The sequence below is a fragment of the Henckelia pumila genome, chromosome 1 (genome assembly GCF_033568475.1).
Source record: "Henckelia pumila isolate YLH828 chromosome 1, ASM3356847v2, whole genome shotgun sequence".
Lineage (NCBI taxonomy): Eukaryota > Viridiplantae > Streptophyta > Magnoliopsida > Lamiales > Gesneriaceae > Henckelia > Henckelia pumila.
In genome coordinates this window covers 92,016,233-92,039,890 of record NC_133120.1, presented here as the reverse complement: position 1 = coordinate 92,039,890, position 23,658 = coordinate 92,016,233, and the positions used below count along the sequence as shown (strand labels likewise).

General features: G+C 37.5%; 3 protein-coding genes across 3 annotated transcripts; all 3 read left to right on the top strand.

Annotated features, from left to right (window-relative positions):
* The first annotated feature begins 370 nt into the window (after positions 1 to 370).
* On the top strand, positions 371 to 2,499 carry LOC140874692 (amino acid transporter AVT6E). Its single transcript, XM_073278048.1, has one exon. It carries the CDS (start codon positions 651 to 653, stop codon positions 2,085 to 2,087), a length of 1,437 nt encoding a protein of 478 aa, XP_073134149.1. The 5' UTR covers positions 371 to 650; the 3' UTR covers positions 2,088 to 2,499.
* Positions 2,500 to 3,960: 1,461 nt separating this feature from the next.
* Positions 3,961 to 4,542, top strand: LOC140868704 (uncharacterized). Its single transcript, XM_073272934.1, has one exon. The coding sequence runs from the start codon at positions 3,961 to 3,963 to the stop codon at positions 4,540 to 4,542; it is 582 nt and encodes a 193-aa protein (XP_073129035.1).
* Positions 4,543 to 19,584: 15,042 nt separating this feature from the next.
* On the top strand, positions 19,585 to 20,253 carry LOC140868688 (uncharacterized). Its single transcript, XM_073272933.1, has one exon. The coding sequence runs from the start codon at positions 19,585 to 19,587 to the stop codon at positions 20,251 to 20,253; it is 669 nt and encodes a 222-aa protein (XP_073129034.1).
* Positions 20,254 to 23,658: the final 3,405 nt, after the last annotated feature.

Here is a 23,658-nt window from a genome sequence, read left to right as displayed (position 1 = left end):
TATACATATATATATATAAAAAGAATTAATAATAAGATGCAGATGTGAGTTGATATGAGAAAATGCAACCAAAATTTAAGTTAAATATTGTGTGTAAATTGTGGAGGTTATAGCCTTATAGGGTATTTATGAAGTATCTAAAAAACGTTTCACTACATCACCAAATTGGTCAGTGAAGACCATTTAACTTTAATAATAATAATAAATAGATAGATTTATCCGTTTGTTAAAAAAAATGATAAGATTATTTATCCAATACATATTGATATATATATATATATATATTTTTATTTATTTAGTTAGTGAGTGACATATTGATATACAAAATAAAAGATGTGATTTTTAACGAGAAGATCCAAATGTATGCAAATCGCAAATTCATAGCTGAGACCTCGTAAATTCACTCGGATACTATGCTCCAATGAGGAACCACAGAACCCAAGACAAATGGATTTCGTCTTTCATACGGATTTGGTCTACCACTCAAAGGATAAAAGTCAACAATTAACCTGAGATCTAGAGCCACTTTTTCAGAAAATGCAATCGATTCCCAACGTTCCCAGAAATCCCATATCAAACTTGTTATCGATTCTTCCGTAAGTATCTCCTCCTCTCTATTGATTTGTGTTGCATATAGTGGAAAACGATAGATGGATACCAATTACGCGAGATTAGATGTGAAAGATGGAAACTTTGGATTCACGAATCCATTGGGCTTAGGTTCTTTAGATCAAGAAAAACATGGGCATTTACATCCCAATACAGGGGATGATTTAGATGTTGATGATGTGTTAGACTTTGATGATTTACCCCTTATATTTGGGGAAAGAAAATCTGGATCGAATATTTATGGGGCAGTTTTTAATCTCACCACTTCTATTATTGGGGCTGGCATCATGGCTTTGCCTGCCACAATGAAAGTTTTGGGCTTGGTTTTGGGTGTGATCTTGATTGTCTTCATGGGTCTTTTGTCGGAAACTAGTGTTGAATTGCTGGTGCGTTTTTCAGTTCAATGTAAGGCTTCGTCATATGGTGAAGTTGTTCAGGCTGCATTGGGTAGGAGAGCTAGAATTTTATCTGAAATTTGCATCATCGTCAATAATGCTGGAATTTTGGTTGTTTATTTGATCATCATTGGTGATGTTATGTCTGGTTCGATTCGACACATTGGTGTTTTTGATCAATGGCTGGGACATGGTGTTTGGGATCATAGGAAGCTAGTTATTCTTATAGTATTGGTGCTTTTTCTCGCTCCCCTTTGTACTTTAGATAAGATCGATTCATTGAGCACGACATCGGCTGCTTCTGTGGCACTCGCAGTGTTGTTTGTTATTGTCGCATTTATAATTGCTTTCATTAAACTCGTAGAAGGGAAAATCGAGCCTCCAAGGATGTCACCCGACTTTGGATCCAAGAAAGCTATCATTGATTTGCTTGTTGTGATTCCCATCATGTCAAATGCTTATGTATGCCACTTTAATGTGCAACCTATTTATAACGAGCTTGAAGGGCGCACCCCTCACAAAATGTATTGTGTGGGAAGGATCACAACAGTTATTTGTGTTATAGTCTATGCTTCAACTGCTATTGCTGGCTACTTACTTTTCGGAAAGGATACCGAATCTGATGTGCTCACCAACTTTGACAAGGATCTTGGAATTCGGTTTAGCACAGCTTTGAATTACATTGTACGGATTGGATACGTTTTTCATTTGATTTTAGTGTTCCCTGTAATTCATTTCTCATTGAGGCAAACGGTAGATACGCTGTTGTTTGAGGGACTAAATCCACTTTCTGAGAGTAGGAAAAGGTGCTTGGTTCTTACTGTAGTTCTCTTGGCGCTTATATTTTTAGGTTCGACCATGATTCCAAACATTTGGACCGCTTTCAAGTTTACGGGAGCAACAACAGCAGTCTCTTTGGGTTTCACTTTCCCGGCTCTAATTGCATTAAGGTTAAGCAAAGAAGGGAATGGGTTGAGCAACAAGGAGGTGGTGTTATCTTGGTTTATGTTAACTTTGGCAACCATAGTTAGCATTGCTGGAGTTATTGGCAATATTTATGGCCTTAAAAGCCAATCAGACTGACCCATTCCCTTTCGATTTCTGCTTTGTTTAAGGACCATCTTCTGCGGAAATACAACGATTGTTTACTGATACATGCTCTATGCTCTACGTTTTTGTTTCTGCCACGAGGATATCTGGTCTGTTCAAGATATACAGCAATAGAGCTTTTCGCTGGATTATTCAAAGCGAGGAAAGAAGATGAGAAACTTTGGTTATTTCAACATAATGTCGTGAGTCATGACGCGAAAACCAAAGATTGTTCTCAAAGTAACAGCTCTAATGACAAGGTATATGAAGTTTGAGGAGCCAAGAAAGTTGATTTCTTGTTTCAGTAACAGGTATAAATATGATTTGATTACCCTCCTCTGAAGGAGATGTTCATTGTACTGGACGATTAAACTATCACAATTCCATGAAAGCTACATTATTAAGGTAGTGTTTGGGAGAAATCTACTTATTAGTTTTTTTTTGACAAAATTTTCAAAAATTTCACTACCTAAGCTTTGCTCAAATCTTCATATAAGTAGGGGAAGTTAATTCATTGACCCTCTGAATTCGTAGGCCAATATTTTTGTTCTGCCATTCCGTTGCTTTGCATATATAACAGGAAACTCTTTCATTAACCCTTTATACTATATAGTAAATTGCAAGATTTTTGAATATCGACCCATTTGGTTAATCTGATTTCAATTTATATTCCCTTAGAAAAAAAATAAAATCCAATAGATGGGTTCAATAGAGCAATAAATTGAATTTGATGGGAAATTCCAGCGTTAATGCATGTTCCACCTATAATCAGTTGCCAGCCACGTGTCTCAAATTCAATTATAAAAATTATTATGAGATCATCTAACGGTTCAATTTTATAAAATAATTGTAACATAATCTCAATTGAATTTTTAACTAAATCATAATTATAATTTTTGACGTCAATAAAAACTGTACACGAGACAACGCTACAGGAAGTGTTGTAGATCCTTGGACGAATGGTGGTGCTATATTTCAATAATTAAATATCTGTTCTTTGAATTAAAAAAAATATAACAAATCACGATTAAGATAAGTAAAAAGATATTTCGGAAAAAAGAGAGAGAGAGAGAAGGAAAGGAGGTGGACGGCGTGCAGCGAATCTAGTTGGGCCCACGCACTTTGTATTGCTCACAAGAAATTGATTGTCATCTAAATTTGTGGCCCAAGAACAAAAGTCGTGGTCTACTTGTTTACTACTATTTGTTTTCATTTCCAAAACGTTACCATGAAAATGGCCAAATCAATGGCATTATTTGCTGCCTTCGGAAAGCGTGATTGATGGGGTTCTTTGTGCTCAAATCAAATCATACACCAAGAAGGCTCCTTTTTATTTTTAAGTTTTCAAAATTCTCTAGAAAATCCTGTGCTAAAAGTAACATCTTCTTATATCGATAATCGATAAATTCGATAAATTGTTTAACTTTATGTATAGCGAAAGATAGTTTACCATGATATATTTTAAAATAACTAAGAGTTAGTTCCCCAAAAATCTCCCCTATGGTTTTATCACAATAACATGTATTAGCCTTGAAATCCCCAAATCTTTTATCTCACACTGTTATGATTGTCATCAATAATCCCCAAAAAGAAAAAAAGACACATTGGTTGAACACCAAAACTTTTGTTCCTTTTGTCCTTTTGGCCTTTCCCAAATTCGAACACCCACTCATAAAGCAAAATTGCAATTTGATAAAAAGAAAGTGGATGTAATTATCAAATCCGTCTTGTTCAATTCTCTACATCGAGATATATATATATATATATATATATAATATGGTTGTGCACAAATTTCCACTCCATACTTTAAAGCATACCCACAATATTACAAAGGCACACACAAGTCACAAACCCCATCAATTAGGCCATGGATTGGTTCTCTTGGCTTTCAAAGACAAGCCTAGACCCCTTTCTTGTCTATGAATACGCCTTGGCTTTCGCACAAAATGAGCTTGAAAAAGATGACATTTTTTACTTCAACCATGACTTCCTCCAAAGCATGGGGATTTCCATTGCAAAACATAGACTAGAAATCCTCAAACTTGTCACAAAAGAAAAGGAAAGCACCCCACGTCTCGTGGCTAGGATACTCATCGCGATCAAGCAAAAAAAGTCCACGTTTTCGACAAATTTTCAATCTTGGGCATGTCGTGATGAGTCGGCCCTCGCCATCGTGCCTAGTTTAACATACAAGAATGCCAAGGCAAAGAGAAGCAAGAGGCTGATTGCGTCTAATAAGATGAGCAAAGCTCCACTTTTGATCATGAATGGTAGATGCCCCGCGCCGCCGCTCTTGCCTAGTTCGATAACGGACAAGTCTCTGCACAAAGATTTGCAAGATGTTGAAAGGGATGATGAGGAATTGGGTGAAGATTATGATGACTATTGGTCTTGTGTTGTTGAAGAGATCAAGTGGGATGCAATGTTTCAAAACTTGAAACCAACTTGAAATTACTAATTATTAGCTTGATTTCTTTCTTTTTCTCTCTTTTTTTCCCCCTTGTGGCCTGTCTTCTTGTGTGTGGAAAAAGATTGTTCGTAGGCTCTTATGCCGATGTTAAAATCACGTCGTGTATTTACTGAAGATTGTGTTAAACTTGTACATTTCTATGTTATCTTATACATATTTTGGTGTTCTTGTTTGTGGGAAGCATGCAAATAGGGTGCCAGTGTGACGTGTCTATTGATTGTGTCAATTGATTTCATCCTTGGGCCCTTAGCCCGATAAAATAGGCCCAACTATTCTTCAAATATTGTTTACTTATTTACAAGGCGGCCATGACACTCAATTTCGCAAGATAGATGATCAATTCAAAATGGGTCGAGAAAAAAGTGTTATTTTTATGTTAAAAACATTACTTTTTCATATAAATTCTTGAGATCTTACTTTCTTAATAGGGAGGTTCATTTTCCAAAGCTTGAGAGGAAAATTCGGTACATTATGAACGAATTTCGTCAATAAATTAAGAGAATTTTAGATGAGCATTGATATACTAAGAAAAGACAGACATGTTGGATCCTAAATCCAACATTGAGCTTATATGTAAATGATTATGTGTTGTGAACTGTCAAATAAAGTTAGCCCATAAAAGTGATCTAAATAAAGTTTCGGTTTATTTGGGCTTTAATGTATCTAATATGATGTGGCCTTTAATGTGTAGATACTAGTGGGCTTTTCTATTTGATTGATGGGCTTAAATAGAATCCCAAAATATAAATATAGGGTTATGGTCCCCAGATCACACGACGTTGATCTATTCTATTCTCATCGATAGTTAGAGAGCGTGAGAGAACTGAAGGAACTCTCAAGACAAATCGTGTTGATCTGGAAGGCCAAACCATGCAGATCTACATCGGTATCAATTGTTATGAATTAAGGTACGCTTTCGCTTAAGTTTACAGTATTTAATCTTAATGATTTAGCATGATGATTCTGAGTTTAAGTTTATAGGGATTTTTCTCTAACAAATGGTATCAGAGTCATTCATGTTTAAATCATTGAGATACGGTTTATATTCGATTTGGTCTAATCGAAAACAAAAAATTACAGTGTTTGAATGAAATTCGAATTTTTCAGTCCAAAATATTTTTTTTAATTTTCGGATTTATTTAAAAAAAAAAAAGAAAAAATTCGAATTTCCCGATTAGGGTTTCTGGAGCCGCCGGAAAACGCCTGAAAACGGCCAACCTACATCCATTTTCGGGCGGCGGGGGATGAGGCGTTTTGTAGGAGACATACAGGCGCCTCACTTAGAACCATTAATTCGCCAGTTTCCGTCGCATAATCACCGGATTTCGAAGCCAAAGCTTCGACAATCAATGTCGCGAGCTTCGAAATTTCAGAGCGAATTCCGGCCGATCAAGCTACGATTAGGACCGGCGAAGGTGCAGTCGTGGTCGCCGCCTTGTGCTCTACCAGTGTCCGGTCGGAATTTTGCCGGGAATGGGCGGCGGCGGTGGCGGCGTGGAGATGGGTTAGGGTTTGTTTTATTTTGGGCAATTTTTGATTTTTCGAAAATTCAAAAAAAATAAATAAAATTAAATTAAATTAAGGAAACGAAAATATTCAATTTTTGGTAAATTTTTTCTAACCCATCACATATTTTTGGATAAAGTTTAATTTGGTTATAAACCCAATATCTTTATTTTGGGTTTAAAGGTTTAAATTTTCAATTATTCAAATAATGATAAGGTTATTTTATATATTTTAAAATGAGTTGATTAAAATCAATTTATTTTGAAATATAAAAAGTTTTGTATATGTAATTTTATGAGTATTAATCGGCCCAAAAAAATATTAATATTTAATATGATTACAAATGTGTTTATATAAGGGCAAAATTGTGATAGTTATTCGGTTTTCATGTGAATAATAATCAGCCCAAAGGAAGATTATTATTTGACATGTTATTTACTATCAATTTTCTGTATCCCTTATGAGGTTTGCATTATTTGAATTAATTGATTATTTTATATGGATTAAGTTTATCGGGTCAATATACATGGGTCAGTTAATTTTTGAATATACGGGAATTTAACCCGAAAAGATCACCCATGACCAGTAAATTGCCTGATTTGCCCGCCAGTCGGCATTGATCTTACGATCAATGGTTGACCAAAATACTTAAAATTTATTTATTTTTTATTTAAGAAAACGGTCAATTTTCTTTGATATTAAATTTGAATAAAGGAATAGTTAAGGTATATATATTTTGAAATAAATTGATTGAAGCAACATGTCGCCAAAGTGACCTCTATTGTGGAAATTAATTTGTTTTGGAATATAAAAAGTTTTGTACATGTAACTTATGTGAATAATTAATCGGCCCAAAGGAAGGTTATTGTTTAACAAAATTACATGTGCAGTTGTGGTAATAAATATGTGATTATTATTTGGTTTTACATATGAATAATAAATCGGCCCAAAGGAAGATTTATTATTTGATATGTTATTATGATCAGTATTTGATTACTACACCAAGATACCATTTACAAGTTAATATTTTGTTCAAATATGGAATATTAATGGAGTGTCCGGTATCTTGAGATGGGGATTGCCTTTATTTGAATTTAATATTACTTATTTGGGCATTTTTTGTGAGCATATTTACTTTATTGATAATTTTCTGTTCACTTATTATTTGAATATTTCTGTTAGTTTTACTGTCCACATCAAATTTATTCTTACTTTCAAAGATGCTCGTTACTTCAAGTTATGGAAAAGTAAACATTTTGATAGTTTTTGGAATAATGATCAAAGATATTGCAATAAAGATTGATTCGAGTATACCTTTATGAACTAGAGTACCTCTTTTGAAAGGAGGGAGATAGAAAGGTATGATAAATTAAATTGCATGTTTGATGATCATTACGGTAGGCATTTAGTAATCATTAGGGCAATATGTCGAAAAGATATAACTACAGTTAATAATCACCTTAAGAATATTGAAATTGATGGTTGTCAAGAATGAAATTGTGAATTTTGTACGTTCTTGACAACTTCACTTTCAATGAGGTATAAATATAAATGATTAAGGATAAAGTAAGCTGCAGATATAGCACTTCAAAAGAAACAACAAAAGAAACCGAATTAATCGGAAAATAATAGTTGTTTCTTCTGTAGAGTTAAAAGGCTCAAGAAAATAAAGTTTCTAAATTTGGTTTGTTTTAAGGTTAATTTATCTTTGATGTAACATATGATGTATAAATTTTGGTGCTATCATCAGTGTGTCTATGCGGGGTTATTATTATTATTGCTAAAGTTCAAATGATGATGAAAGATTCATCGGTGTACAATGGCAAAACAGTTAAAGTTGAAATAATTGAAAATTTTAGATTATTGTTAAAACCTGAGTTTTATTTGAATCTGAATGAAACATTTATTGTACCGACTTTCAGGCGAAATAATTTTTATTTCTATTTTGGGCAAATTCGGTTTCTCTTGCTCATTTGGAAATGGAAATTTAGGTTGTTTCATGATTCAAAATTGGTTGGCTCTGGTTTTTCATCTCGTTATAATAATCTTTCTTCGGTTGATACAATTGTTTCATTTAATGAGTGTAGTAGCCCAGTTCCAATTTACAAGATTAATGGTTAATTATGTTTAAATCTAATAAATATTTGTTACCAAGAGCACAAGTCAAGGTCAAAGAATACATGACATGAATGAGCAGCTCGGGTCGGTCATGAGCAGCTCGGGTCAGTCATGAGCAGCTCGAGTCGGTCATGGTTGATCAACAAGAGCTCGGGTATAGAGCTAGGGCTCGGGCATAGAGCAAGGGCTCGGGTATAGAGCTAGTGCTCGGGTATAGATCTAGGGCTCGGGCAGGGAGCTAGGGCTCGGTCATGTATGTGTGTGGAGTTTGGTTTGAGCTCGGGTCTTTCCCTTGGGGCTCGGGTCGGTCATGAGTGGCTCGGGTCGGGGCTTAGGGTGCTCAAGAAAGTGTTGTGCAAAGCCAAGGTAGTGTTCGGTCATGAGAAGAGCACATGGTAGGTAGGTCGGGAGTGAACACGTGGCTGAAGCAAAAGCACGATTAGTGTCCTGCCAGGTGTCACGCACTCGGTGGACAGCTGTCCCGGCTCATCCTCTATAAATAGAAGTCAAGGGTTCGGTCATTTTACACCATTCCACCTCACTTCTTAGTTCTGCTCGGACCAAGAGTAGCTCGGGAGTTCGGGAAGGAGTAGCTCGGGGCTTGACCAGGTGTAGTTCAGGTCAGGGCTTGACAAGGAGCAGTTCAGGTCGGGGCTTGACCAGGTGCAGTTCAGGTCGGGGCTTGACCAGGAGCAGTTCAGGTCAGGTCAGTCTTGAGACCGGGTCGGGTCGGGCTTGGACCTAAGGCAGTTTGGGGTTGTCTTCTTCCAGCTTAGTTCAAACTACGGTGTTAGGTACGAAAGTACTGTTCGAGATATCCTGACTGAGTATGCATGTATTATGTGACTGCATGATTTATATGTCATGATAATATGCTGCATTCATTTGCATATTGCTGTTATCTCCTTCGAGATTTCTATTAGTAGGGTTGTACCCTATCCTGTTAGTGGATGGACTTCCATCGATTTGGGTCCGGTGTATCCACATGTACTCGGTATGGGAGCCACCTCCTGAAGCGACGACACATCATGCTATATACCAGAGCCCGGTCTGTCTCTGTTATCTGATCCTTGACCTCGAGTCTGTAGGGAGTTCACTTTGCATGCATGTATACTCATACTCTCGTACTGAGCGTTTTATGCTCACGTCTCATACTCTGTATTTTCTGGACACCCTATTCCATGGGGCAGGTTTGCGATTGGACGAGGAGGGTGGATCCAGGAGGGGCTAGTCAGTGGTTGGCCAGCTGGAGCTTCGTTTAGGTTTTATTACTGTTGTTTGGGTTTATACAACTATTCGATTTGGTTGTATATTATTTGGATAAATTACAGATTCCTTTACTTGGGATTGTATAACGTTTATGGTTTCCGCAGTTTAATTCTGATATCTGTTTTAATTAAGTTAATTGCATACCTAAGCTCTGTTTAGTAGGTGATCCGAGTAAGGGTCACTACATTTATGGTATCAAAGCATGCAAAAGAATTCTTGGGATTTAGTCTCATCTTGAGGTATTTTTGTAGATGGCAAATCATGACGACCGGAGTTCTCATGGCAGTGTTGGTGGGCGTTGGGGTGATGCCGACCGGGAGCCTCATCGAGAACGGCGTCATCGTCATCATGACGACGAGCGTTTCACTGTGCGTCGATTCTTAGCTATGGGTCCTAAGCCCTTAGTTGGAGGTGAGTCTCCGGAGGATGCGGAGAACTGGTTAGACCGCATGGAGACGACTTTTCAGACTTTCCAATGCACCGAGAAGCAGAAGGTGGAGACCCTGGGCTATCTTCTGGATGGGCGTGCGCGCAGGTGGTGGAGGTTTACTTCTGCACCTTTTGTTGCGGCGAGAGGAGTGGCCACCTGGGCCGAGTTCCGCACAGCTTTCCAAAAGCGGTATTTTTCTCCTGCACTCCGTCAGTCGAAGGCAGGCGAGCTACTGAGTCTGCGACAGGGAGCCATGTCTATCGATGAGTATCAGCAGAGGTTCTTTGATCTGCTATCCTATTGCCCCGAGATTGCTGATAGCTCAGAGATGAAGTATAATCTGTTCCTTCAGGGACTTAACCCTGAGATCCATGACCGTGTGGCGGTTGGCGACGACATGTCCTACGAGGGTTTGGTGAGCCGTTGTCACCAGGCGGAGGACAGCATTCGGCGGAACAGGTCTTTCCCTCAGTCGAGGCCTGCTAGTTCTTTGGGTCCCCGTGCCCAAACTTTCAAGAAGTCTGGATCTTCTTCTTCCTCTGGTTCTGGAGGTGTTGTCCGTTATGGTAAGAAGGACAAGTGTGATCACTGTGGAAAGAACCATCCATCCGACAAGTGCCGTAGAGCTTCTGGAGCTTGTTTCCGTTGTGGAGAGACTGGTCATATCCGGAGGGATTGTCCATTGTCTGGGGGAGGCGGTTCTGGTTCAGGTTCAGGATCGGGTTCTCAGGCCACCGTTCAGCAGAGGTCGCAGGGACAGTCTGCTGGGAGTTCTCATTTGAGGCCACGAGCTTCTGGCCAGGTGTTTGGCCTGAGACATGATCAGGCTGTGGAGGAGAATGAGAAAGTCATCGCAGGTACATTTCTGCTTTATGGTATACCTGCTCTTGTACTTATTGACACTGGTGCATCTCATTCCTTCATTTCTGCACGTTTTGTTAAGAGGCATAAGTTACCATGCATTGCACTAGACGTAGTGATGTCTGTTTCTACTCCGACGGGTCAATATGCTTTGGCTAAGAATCTAGTGATGGGTTGCCCTTTAGAGTTTGAAGGGAACATTCTGTTAGCGAATCTCATGGTCCTGGCGATGGATGACTTTGATTGCATTTTGGAAATAGATATGTTGACTACCTATCGAGCTTCAGTAGACTGCTATCAGAGATTAGTACGCTTTCATCCGGAGGGGAGTGAGAGCTGGTTTTTCTATGGTGAGGGAGCGCGACCCCCGATGCCTTTAGTATCAGCTTTGAGAGCCTGTCGAGCTCTAGAGTCTGGCGGGGAAGGCTACCTTATCTATGCAGTTGATTTGTCCACTGAGAGCATCGGGATAGAGAGTATTCCTGTTGTGGATGAATTCCCAGATGTTTTCCTGATGAGATTCCGGGTTTTCCTCCTGCTAGGGAAGTCGAGTTTGGCATAGAGTTGATGCCGGGAACTTCGCCTATTTCTGGAGCACCGTATCGTCTGGCTCCGTCAGAGATGCGTGAGTTGAAGAATCAGCTACAGGATCTTTTGGACAAGGGGTACATTCGTCCTAGTGTATCTCCTTGGGGAGCTCCTGTTCTCTTCGTGAAGAAGAAGGATGGGTCGATGCGGCTGTGCATTGACTATCGGCAGCTGAATCGAGTCACTGTGAAGAACAAGTATCCGTTGCCTCGTATCGATGACTTGTTCGATCAGCTGCAGGGCACGTCAGTTTACTCCAAGATTGACTTGAGATCTGGGTATCATCAGTTGATCAGGACGTAGCCAAGACTGCATTCCGTACTCGCTATGGGCATTACGAGTTCCTAGTGATGCCATTTGGTTTGACTAATGCGTCGGCTATATTCATGGATTTTATGAACCGCGTCTTCAGGGAGTATTTGGACAAGTTTGTTGTGGTCTTCATTGACGACATCTTAGTGTATTCGCGTAATACAAAAAAGCATGTTTCTCACTTGCGGTTGGTACTGCAGACTCTTCGAGATGAGCAGTTGTACGCCAAGCTGAGCAAGTGTGAGTTCTGGATGGATAGAGTGGTCTTTCTTGGCCATATCATATCCAGGGAGAGGATTTCTGTTGATCCAAGCAAGATTGAAGCGGTACTTAATTGGTCGCGTCCGACGACAGTTGCTGAGATCCGTAGTTTTCTGGGTCTAGCAGGGTATTATCGTCGCTTCATTCTGAACTTCTCTCAGTTAGCTCGACCGTTGACGCAGATTACCCGCAAGGGTGTGGATTTCGAGTGGTCCTCCGAGTGTGAGGAGAATTTATGTGAGCTTCGACGACGGTTGACTTCTGCGCCAGTGTTGGCATTATCGTCAGGATCTGGAGGGTATGTAGTTTACACGGATGCTTCTCTTCAGGGGTTAGGTTGTGTCCTGACTCAGAATGGGCATGTGATCGCATACGCTTCTAGACAGCTGAAGCTTCACGAGGACAACTACCCAGTCCATGATTTGGAATTGGCAGCCATTGTGTTCGCTTTGAAGATCTGGCGTCATTATCTGTATGGCGAGAAATTTGAGATCTTCACCGACCATAAGAGTCTCAAGTATTTGTTCACTCAGGCGGAGTTGAACATGAGGCAGAGACGTTGGATGGATTTGCTTAAGGACTATGATTGCGAGATTAAGTACCATCCGGGAGCTGCTAATCTCACCGCTGATGCCTTGAGTCGCAAGGTACGACTATCCGCACTTCAGACTTGTTCGATGTCCAGTGCGATCAGTGACTGTTGTACTTCAGGTTATACCTTCAAGCATAAGAAAGGTATGCAGAGTATCCAGATGTTTGCGATATTATCTGAGCCAGCCTTGTATTCACGGATTCGAGATGCTCAGATGTCTGATTCAAAGACCCAGCGTTTAGCTCGTCTAGCTAACGAGGGTAGCTCGTCTGGATTTCATTATCAGTCAGATGGTTTTCTGTGTTTGTCTGGTAGGCTTGTGATTCCGCAGGATGAAGAGTTGCGAGAGGAGATTTTGTCTCAGGCGCATCGCACTAAGTTGAGTATTCATCCTGGGAGCAACAAGATGTACAAGGATCTACGTACTCGTTTCTAGTGGAAGGGAATGAAACGCAGTGTTTATCAGTTTGTTTTGAGATGTTTGGTGTGTCAACAGGTCAAGTCAGAACACCGACGACCTGGAGGATTGCTTCACAGTTTGCCTATTCCTGAATGGAAATGAGAGTTTATCACAATGGACTTTGTAACCCATTTGCCATTATCCCCGAGGAATTGTGATGCTGTCTGGGTTGTGGTCGACCGACTCACCAAGTCAGCGCATTTCATTGCTTATAGCCGAGAGTACAATGTGGATCGTATGGCTCGTATGTATGTTCAGGAGATCGTTCGACTTCATGGAGTGCCTGTGAGCATTGTCAGCGATCGAGACCCTAGGTTTACTTCTAGGTTCTGGGGGAGTGTTCAGCGTGCGATGGGTACTACTCTCAGTTTGAGTACTGCCTATCATCCGGAGACCGATGGTTAGTCAGAGCGCACTATCCGTACATTGGAGGATATGCTTCGAGCGTGCGTTATGGATTTTGGTTCAGCCTGGCAGGATCATTTGCCGTTGATTGAGTTCGCGTACAACAACAGTTACCATACTAGCATAGGTATGGCACCTTTTGAGGCGTTGTACGGGCGACGTTGTCGTACTCCACTTTTCTGGGAAGAAATGGGGGAGAGACAGGCTGAGGGACCAGAATTAATCCAGCAGGCAATCGACATTGTCGATCAGATCAAGAAACGGATTAAGGCTGCACAGGATCGTCAGGCCAGCTATGCTAACACCAAGCGTAGGCCTTTGCAGTTCGATGTTGGGGAGAAAGTATTTCTGAGAGTGTCACCTTTCCGCAGGATTCTCAGATTTGGCCTTAAGGGCAAGTTATCTCCCAGGTTTATCGGTCCATTTGAGATTTTGGAGAGCATTGGAGATTTGGCTTATCGTCTGGCTTTGCCACCGTATCTTTCCAGTATTCACGACGTGTTTCACGTATCTCTGTTGCGACGGTATGTGGCAGATGAGTCCACATCCTACAGCGGTCTGATGTTAAGGTGGATAAGGATTTGACTTATGTTGAGAAACCTACTCGTATCCTGGATTATAAGGATAAGGTTCTGCGAAACAAAGTCATTCCTTTGGTTCTAGTTCAGTGGCAGCGCCGAGGCACTGAAGAGGCTACTTGGGAACTTGAGGACAGGATGCGTGAAGACCATCCTGAGTTGTTTTGATTTCATTCTTGAGTAGTATTCAGTTTTATCTTGTAAAATATTCAGTTTGAATAAAGGAAAGTTTGTATCTTGCTTAACATTCGGTACTTAAGATCTGTATTCGAGGACGAAATATCTTAAGTAGGGGAGAATGTAGTAGCCCAGTTCCAATTTACAAGATTAATGGTTAATTATGTTTAAATCTAATAAATATTTGTTACCAAGAGCACAAGTCAAGGTCAAAGAATACATGACATGAATGAGCAGCTCGGGTCGGTCATGAGCAGCTCGGGTCAGTCATGAGCAGCTCGAGTCGGTCATGGTTGATCAACAAGAGCTCGGGTATAGAGCTAGGGCTCGGGCATAGAGCAAGGGCTCGGGTATAGAGCTAGTGCTCGGGTATAGATCTAGGGCTCGGGCAGGGAGCTAGGGCTCGGTCATGTATGTGTGTGGAGTTTGGTTTGAGCTCGGGTCTTTCCCTTGGGGCTCGGGTCGGTCATGAGTGGCTCGGGTCGGGGCTTAGGGTGCTCAAGAAAGTGTTGTGCAAAGCCAAGGTAGTGTTCGGTCATGGGAAGAGCACATGGTAGGTAGGTCGGGAGTGAACACGTGGCTGAAGCAAAAGCACGATTAGTGTCCTGCCAGGTGTCACGCACTCGGTGGACAGCTGTCCCGGCTCATCCTCTATAAATAGAAGTCAAGGGTTCGGTCATTTTACACCATTCCACCTCACTTCTTAGTTCTGCTCGGAACAAGAGTAGCTCGGGAGTTCGGGAAGGAGTAGCTCGAGGCTTGACCAGGTGCAGTTCAGGTCGGGGCTTGACCAGGTGCAGTTCAGGTCGGGGCTTGACAAGGAGCAGTTCAGGTCGGGGCTTGACCAGGAGCAGTTCAGGTCGGGGCTTGACCAGGAGCAGTTCAGGTCAGGTCAGTCTTGAGACCGGGTCGGGTCGGGCTTGGACCTAAGGCAGTTTGGGGTTGTCTTCTTCCAGCTTAGTTCAAACTACGGTGTTAGGTACGAAAGTACTGTTCGAGATATCCTGACTGAGTATGCATGTATTATGTGACTGCATGATTTATATGTCATGATATTATGCTGCATTCATTTGCATATTGCTGTTATCTCCTTCGAGATTTCTATTAGTAGGGTTGTACCCTATCCTGTTAGTGGATGGACTTCCATCGATTTGGGTCCGATGTATCCACATGTACTCGGTATGGGAGCCACCTCCTGAAGAGACGGCACAGCGTGCTACATACCAGGGCCCGGTCTGTCTCTGTTATCTGATCCTTGACCTCGAGTCTGTAGGGAGTTCACTTTGCATGCATGTATACTCATACTCTCGTACTGAGCATTTTATGCTCACGTCTCGTACTCTGTATTTTCTGGACACCCTATTCCATGGGGCAGGTTTGCGATTGGACGAGGAGGGTGGATCCAGGAGGGGCTAGTCAGTGGTTGGCCAGCTGGAGCTTCGTTTAGGTTTTATTACTGTTGTTTGGGTTTATACAGCTATTCGATTTGGTTGTATATTATTTGAATAAATTACAGATTCCTTTACTTGGGATTGTATAACGTTTATGGTTTTCGCAGTTTAATTCTGATATCTGTTTTAATTAAGTTAATTACATGCCTAAGCTCTGTTTAGTAGATGATCTGAGTAAGGGTCACTACAATGAGTCCCTGCAATTAAATTTAAAAGTCTCAAAGATAAAATTCCAGTAAATGAGAATTCAGTTACGTCGTAACATGAGATATTATATTATATCTCCAGATGGAGAATAAAGAAACTTATGTATGACGAAATTCTCAATCCTTTAAATTTAACATATTTTGATATTTGTGTTAAATGTATAAAGAAAAAACAAACAAATTAAAGGAGATATGAAGTCAACAAGAATTTGGATGTCTATGAACTTATAAATATGAATATTAGTGGGTCTTTCATATGGCTTTTTGGAATGACCAACAATAATTTATAACGTTCATAGATAATTATTTTAGATATGACTTTTATATCTCATTTATGGACAAACACTAATGACTGCAGCATACATCCTTAACAAAGTTGATTACAGTGATTCTTAAAGATCTAAGGGGTAAAAGTTTTATGGTCCCACAATTAATTTGATTCTCAGTTAGGAAAATGTTTGGTTTTTGAGGATGTCGAGTTTGTGGGGGGAGATAAAGTTTGAAAATTGTCTTTAAGGATTAATATTTTAATATTCTTACAGGTGTTATTGACATTAATCAAAATTATATTTTTGAATTTGTTCAAAAACATAATACGGTAAGACAATTTAGGAAAATCTCTCATTCAAGAAATATTCTGAAAGAACAAACTCTTACATCTCAATAACCTTGTCATTATGGAGTTCCACTCGAGAGAGAAGAAATACATTCTTAGGTAATTTGATTGTATTTCTCCAAGAGAATAAGGTCAACATTGACATGATAGAAAATGATTTTATAAATTTCTATCAAGTCATAAAAATTCTAATTTTCGAAATGGATTGATATCAATATAAAGAGATAAAATCTTTAAAAGACAATGACATTTGATATCTTGTCTCATTGCCTAAAGTATGAAGTTCATTGGTTCTAAATGGATATTTAAAACCATGAGTACTCAAAAGGTAATGTGGAAAGATATAAGGCTCGTCTTGTCATTAATGAGGTTTTACACAGTAAGAGGATACAATTGTAAAGGGTTTTTCTCTTTGGTTTCTTTGAAGAACTCTTCAGAAATATATTGACATAGTACTGAATTTTAATGAATAAATGATATTTTTACATTTCATCATGTGATCATCTCGTTTGTTTTGAGATAAATTTGGTCGATAATTGTATATATCATAAGGTCTGTGGGAGTAAATATTTTTCTGGTTTTCTATGTAATGATAGCATGCTCGCTTGTGACGATATAAATATGTTGCATGACACCAAGAGATTTATAGCTAAGAATTTTGAGATGAAATATCTTGGTGATGCATCTTTTGTACTGGGTATCCAGATACATTGGGATCACTCTCGATGTATTCTTGGATTATCACAAAAAAGCTATATCGAGAAAGTTTTAAAGCGATATGGGATGCAAGATTGTAAACCAGTTGATACCCTAAATTGAGGGAGACAATTTAGTCTCAACCAGTGCCCTAACAATGATTTAAAGAAAATAAATACAAAAGATTTTCTATGACTTAGCGGTAGAGAATCTAATGTATTGCTAAGGTATATACACGTAAAGCTTTTATATACGTGATTGAGATGTTGAAAAAATATTTAAATAATTCAGGAATAGACTATTGGAAAATAGTCAATTATGTATTATGAAATTTACAGAAAATAGAAGGAATTATATGCTCATATATCAGAGGTCAGATCGGTTTGAGATCATTTGGTATACTGACTCTGATTTAAGGGATGCCTAGATAGTGTGAAACTATGTTGAACTATTTAAATCTACTGCCAAAAAGTGTCATCTCACAAAAGAGTACTAAAAAGTCAGTTTTTATAGTCTCTTTTGTCATGACAGTAGATTTTATAGTGTGTTATAAGACATCCAATCAAGTTTCTGATTATTGAAGTAAGAGTTCAGAGTGAATAGTGTTTATAAAGCACATCGGTACAAACTTCATGATTGTGGATCCATTTGCTAAGGGACTATCACCCAAAAGTTTTTGTGTGCACATTATTTGTATGGGTGTTTCGTCAATCAAGAATATTCAGTTTCAGTGGGAGTTTGTAATTTTAAATGTTTTTATAGACATGTTTGGTTATTCGGTTTTTGGTTTATGGTTACATTAGAAAAGGTTATTTCTGCAGAAATAAAGGTTTTGGTTTATTCACACTTTGACTCTATTACGGTTGATCTCACTAAGGTTTAAGGGTGGACCAGTTGGAAATAGGCATGTTAAGATCACATTACATGAAATTTCCATGCTACATATCCACATCATAATCCATGTCGTTCAGTTATCTGGCATATGTGACCATTGATGGGTCGAGTTACGATGAATGTGACAAATGCCTCTTTGATCCTATGTTAGTATGATTGATGGACCAGATTAGCTGTAGATACATTTCGGCAATGACATCAAAGTTGAGCTCATTTGGTTATTTTGCAAAACATAATTATAAAGTTTCACATATAGCCCAGTGGGAGATTGTTGGATCATAAATCCAACATTGGACTTATATGTAAATGATTATGTGTTGTGAACTGTCAAATAAAGTTAGCCCATAAAAGTGATCTAAATAAAGTTTCAGTTTATTTGGGCTTTAATGTATCTAATATGATGTGGCCTTTAATGTGTAGATACTAGTGGGCTTTTCTATTTGATTGATGTGCTTAAATAGAATCCCAAAATATAAATATAGGGTTATGGTCCCCAGATCACACGACGTTGATCTATTCTATTCCCATCGATAGTTAGAGAGCGTGAGAGAACTGAAGGAACTCTCAAGGCAAATCGTGTTGATCTGGAAGGCCAAACCATGCAGATCTACATCGGTATCAATTGTTATGAATTAAGGTACGCTTCCGCTTAAGTTTACAGTATTTAATCTTAATGATTTAGCATGATGATTCTGGGTTTAAGTTTATAGGGATTTTTCTCTAACAAGACATTGATTCTCAAAAAAATATAGGTGAATGCCAAACAGAAGTGCACCTTTTCGGAAATATAAGACACTTATGGGATCCTTGTCAAATTGCGCAATGGTGGAAACAAAAAAAAAAAAAAAAAAAAAAAAAAAAAAAAAAACAGAGTCATCCATATCTTGCAATGAAAAATGGGACTTAACTGCAGTCATTTTAACTTGTACATAATATATCTTCCTCTCTCAAAATCAAATTCTAATGGAAAACTCAAACCAAACTTTTAAGACATAAATACTAGCTATGTTTTAATTTGTAAAAAAGCAACATTTAAAACCGCATCCGTAATATTTTTGGAAAACAAATTGCCTTTACTAATATAAACACTATTCGGGACAACATCGTTTTTTTTTTTCTATATACATGAAACATAACTTTTAGTCCTCTAATTTCCTAAACTTGTGACATCTCATCATATTCTACAATGAATGACAAACGCAAATAATTACATATATGCCAAAAAATAATATATAGATTACCATATATAACAGTAGTGATTATATTTTTATTACAGAATCAATTGCATCTCTCTCTCGAACATGCATGACTTCAAATTCTAAATAAAAGCAGTGGCGCAGAAGTTGTCATGTTTCCATATGGGGACATAACATTAATTAGGCCAAAGTATACCGTTTGATTTGTCACTCTCAATTCCAACCACCAACTAATTTTAGTCCGGCCAATTAATTCAAGAGCAATCTGCAAAAATTTCACCCTCCCATCTACTTCCCAAAACACATCAAATACTAGCGCCGAGTATGAGTGGCTAATAAACTAGTCCTCAACCCTTTAGGAAATGAATATTTTCTTGTGATTCTTTGTAATAATCGAACCAAGAAATGGATTGGTTCACTTGGCTATCGAAAACCAGCCTCGATCCATCTCATATCTTCGACTACGCCGAGATTCTCACTTACAACGAGCTTGAAGAAGATGACATGCTCTATTTCAACCATGAATTTCTTCAGAGCATGGGCATTGCCATAGCCAAACATCGGCTCGAGATTATCAAGCTGGCGAGGAAAGAAAAGGGAGGGAGAATGATCCAATATCCAATGCTGTGGATCATGCTGGCGATCAAGAAAACCAAGAATTACGTATCCAAGAAAGTGGAAGCTCTGACTCATCGCAACGATTCGTCTCTTTCCCTCGTCAAAGTTCGAAACAACAGTCTCAGATGGAAGGTATCCATGTTACAGAGGAACAAAAGGTTCTTGAGGGCATCTGGTATGGAAGAAACTAGGCCGACTAGGGAAAGGAACGAAAGCCGTAAATTTGGGTTTGGTCGGAAGGTTTTGATGATCGGATATAAGGATCATCAGCACTTGACGGATGACGAAAGTTCGAGCTCGATTCGAAGTCCGACCAGTACCACTGAAACGAAGGTAAACCCTTGGAATAGTAGCTTTTCGAGCACATTGGGTCAGTCGGGAGATGGTGAGTATTGGTCGAGTAGTTTGGAAGAAAGCAAGTGGGATTCAATGTTTAGGGACTTGAAACCTACATGATATATAATTAGGAGCAAAAATGGTCACAGATTTAATTCCTAGGGTTGTTTGTTTTTAATATTCCCATTTAATTTATATTGTTTTGTTATTTTCGTAATAATCTTGTGATGGCTCGTTGACAAGTAAATGAACTAGTTCTAGAGTAATAGGTTTCACATAAAGGGATAAATCATAGGTCTCGAGTAACATTTGGTGAGAGTGACTTTTTAAAGTTTGTATATATTCATATATCTCGTGACTGGCTTGTATGCGAGTGAGGACATATATAATGAATGAATTATATATGCGTAGTAATGGTGATCATTTCTTGGTTTATGCGATATTCACAAACAAAAATCTTCGTTTTATTGTTGGTCGAGATTAGGGGTGTAAACGAATCAAATCGAGCCGAATAATGGCAAAATTTTAAGGTTTGAATTCGGCTCGATAAGAGTATATTCGAGTTCGAGTTCGAGTTCGATTCGAATCTCAATAATTTCAAATATCTTGGCTCGAGCTCGGCTCGAAATGAAGTTCGAGTTCGAGTTCGGCTCGAAACATTCGAATCTATTCGTGAACTATTGCTCGGTTATATGGTTCGAAAAACTCGAAATATTTGAAAATGTTCGAAATGTATATATATTTATTATATAATTATTATATTAATTAAATAATAAAGCTCGCGAACTATCGAACATAATAATTTTGGCTCGAGCTCGGCTCAAAAAAAAGTTCGAACATGTTCGAATTCGGCTCGAGTTCGATAAGCTCGAATACGAATCAAATATTTATTGAACGGGCTCGTAAAGCTCATGAACCGACTCGATTCATTTGCACCCCTAGTCGAGATTCAAGAACATCTATGTATGAACAAGGATTCAACAAATTCGTTTTTGAGATGGTGTTGAAGTTTGGTGGAGTATGTAAGTTTGTTGTTTATGAGTTTGATTTTCTTTATCAACACTTGAGATGATATTGAAGTTGATGGAGTAGAGAAGCGTTTTGTTTATAAGTTTGTTTCTCTTTACCAGTATTTTTTTAAACGAATCTGTCGTATATTATTTTTTCAATACAATTTATTTGGCTAATGTTGTTTGCATAATACTACGTTACGAAATGATTTACTCGATGCATATAGAAATATATGCGGCAACGAGTTTTATCGTAATTAAAAAAATGATAAAAAGTAAATTCAATCGGTTGATAAATTTTATGTTTGATTGAGAGAGATTATTGGTTAGATCTGATAATTGTCAACAAAATAATGAAAAATAGTGGTTACAAGTTAATATATTTAAGTGTTAATCATTTGCAAAAAAAATGATGAGGCCACGTGCATGCATATTTAGGGATTTGGACTAGCGGTCGACTTTAAGCTATAAAAATTAAAATTATAGGTACAAGAAAACATAAATCTTATAAAATACAAAAAATAGAATAATAGAAAAATAGTGTGCAATGAGTATATGGTCAGTGTGATGCCACCTTAGGGTATACGTGTTACTCTATTCCATTTCAAATTGGTCAACGAGTGAGGTCCATATTCGATTTTAAATGGGAATAAAAAGTATAGAAGAATGGTAAGTTGCAACTATCGGAATTACCATATAAAAAATTCAACCTATATAGAAGAATGGTAAAAAAAATTCAACCTATATACAAAGGAAAAAATAAGCACGAGGTAGGAAAAGTACACAATTGAAACAAACGGTAACACAAGATTGAAGAAAATTACCTCCAAACAAAATGAAATTTCACTTCTTGCAATGAATTACAAAAAAATTAAACTGCATTACGAATCAAAGTGAGCTAGTTCCTTTTAAACAAATGTGTATTAAACAAATATCCATGTAGTAGATATACAACTCTATACTAAGGTAGACTAGGTAGTGTTTGGAAGAGTTTTTAGAAATCACTTTTCAACTTCTCATTAACAAAATTCATAAAATTGCAAAATTTTGTTAATGAAAAGCTAAAAAATGCTTCCTAGAAACTCTCCCAAACACTACATAAATGTAAGTCTATGTTGGTGGTGACTCGAATCTCGGGTTCAAAATATAATTATAATTTAATCAATTTCAACTCAAAAACAAAAATTGCAACACTACAAATATATGCTTAGAAATGATACTAATCCTCCTTAGATAGCACAAATTTATGGTAAAGAAGAAAATTACCACCAAATGGGAATAAACCAATAACTATCATGATAAATCAACCCCGCCATTGTCTATTGAACCGGTTACTTTGTAAGTAAGTTTTTGCAAAGATTTTAATCTCCTGATCGAGCTGGTAAATTATTAGTACCCCGACCATTATATTAATAATTTGGTCAATCATCTTGTCAAAAATAATAATAATAATAATAATAATAATAATAATAATAATAATAATAATAATAATAATAATAATAATAATTTGGTCAATCATTGATGTTATTATTAATTGTATTATTTTTTTAAAAAAAATAATTAAATTAGTTGTATTATTGCTAATGCTACTGTTGTTATTATCATGCTCGTTACTATTATTGTTGTTAAATTTAAAATTTTAACGAGGGGCTATTAAAATTTTGGCGTAAATATGAAAATTCGACGTAATTAGATTTTTGGGCCTTTTTTGAGTTCCGGAATTGGTTTTAACTTTTCATTTTAATCTTCAAACTACATTAAAAAAATAATAATCGATTAGTTATTTTATCATAACTTTTGCTGTCGTATTATTAATTGTTGTCGTTGTTACTTGTTAGTGAGATTATAATTCAGTATTTAACAAGGACTTTCGTTATTCTAAAATAAATATTAAAAAAAACAGACTTTTTGTTATATTATTTTTCCGACGTACTAATTTTATAAATACACGTGTGCCTATTAAATGGATGATGTTCCCTAATTCTTCCAAAAAATTCGATTATTTTGGATTTTAAAAATAAACTCAAATGTTCTATATATACCAACAATCATGGCACACAAAATCTATGTGCATCATAATAAATAAATAAAATACGTAAATAAAAAATAGAGGAAGATAAGAAATAAATAAATAAATATATATATATATATATAGAAAGAAGTTGATACGCATGCAATTTATTTAAATTTTAAATTTGAGAGATAATGAATTCTGTTAGGTAATAGAGAGTTTAATTTTTATTTTCACCTCTTTTTCTTTTATCAATACTAGTGTATTGATGCACGCGTTACATATATGTATAATATTTTTGTAATGAATTTGATTTATATTCAAATAGAAAAAATATTATAGTTGTAAAAATTATTTAGGGACTAATCTGTAATTTAAAATATCGAAATTTAAAAAAAAACAAAAGAAAACAAAAGTGTGATATTTATATCACATAAGAGCAATTTTGACAAAATAAAAGATGGCGTCTAAGGGGGTGATTCTTTATACATAGAGAGAAAGATA

What these genes read in the sequence shown, in the direction of transcription:
- LOC140874692 (XM_073278048.1), top strand. Translation starts at nt 651, where the DNA reads ATGGATACCAATTACGCGAGATTAGATGTGAAAGATGGAAACTTTGGA.
- LOC140868704 (XM_073272934.1), top strand. Translation starts at nt 3,961, where the DNA reads ATGGATTGGTTCTCTTGGCTTTCAAAGACAAGCCTAGACCCCTTTCTT.
- LOC140868688 (XM_073272933.1), top strand. Translation starts at nt 19,585, where the DNA reads ATGGATTGGTTCACTTGGCTATCGAAAACCAGCCTCGATCCATCTCAT.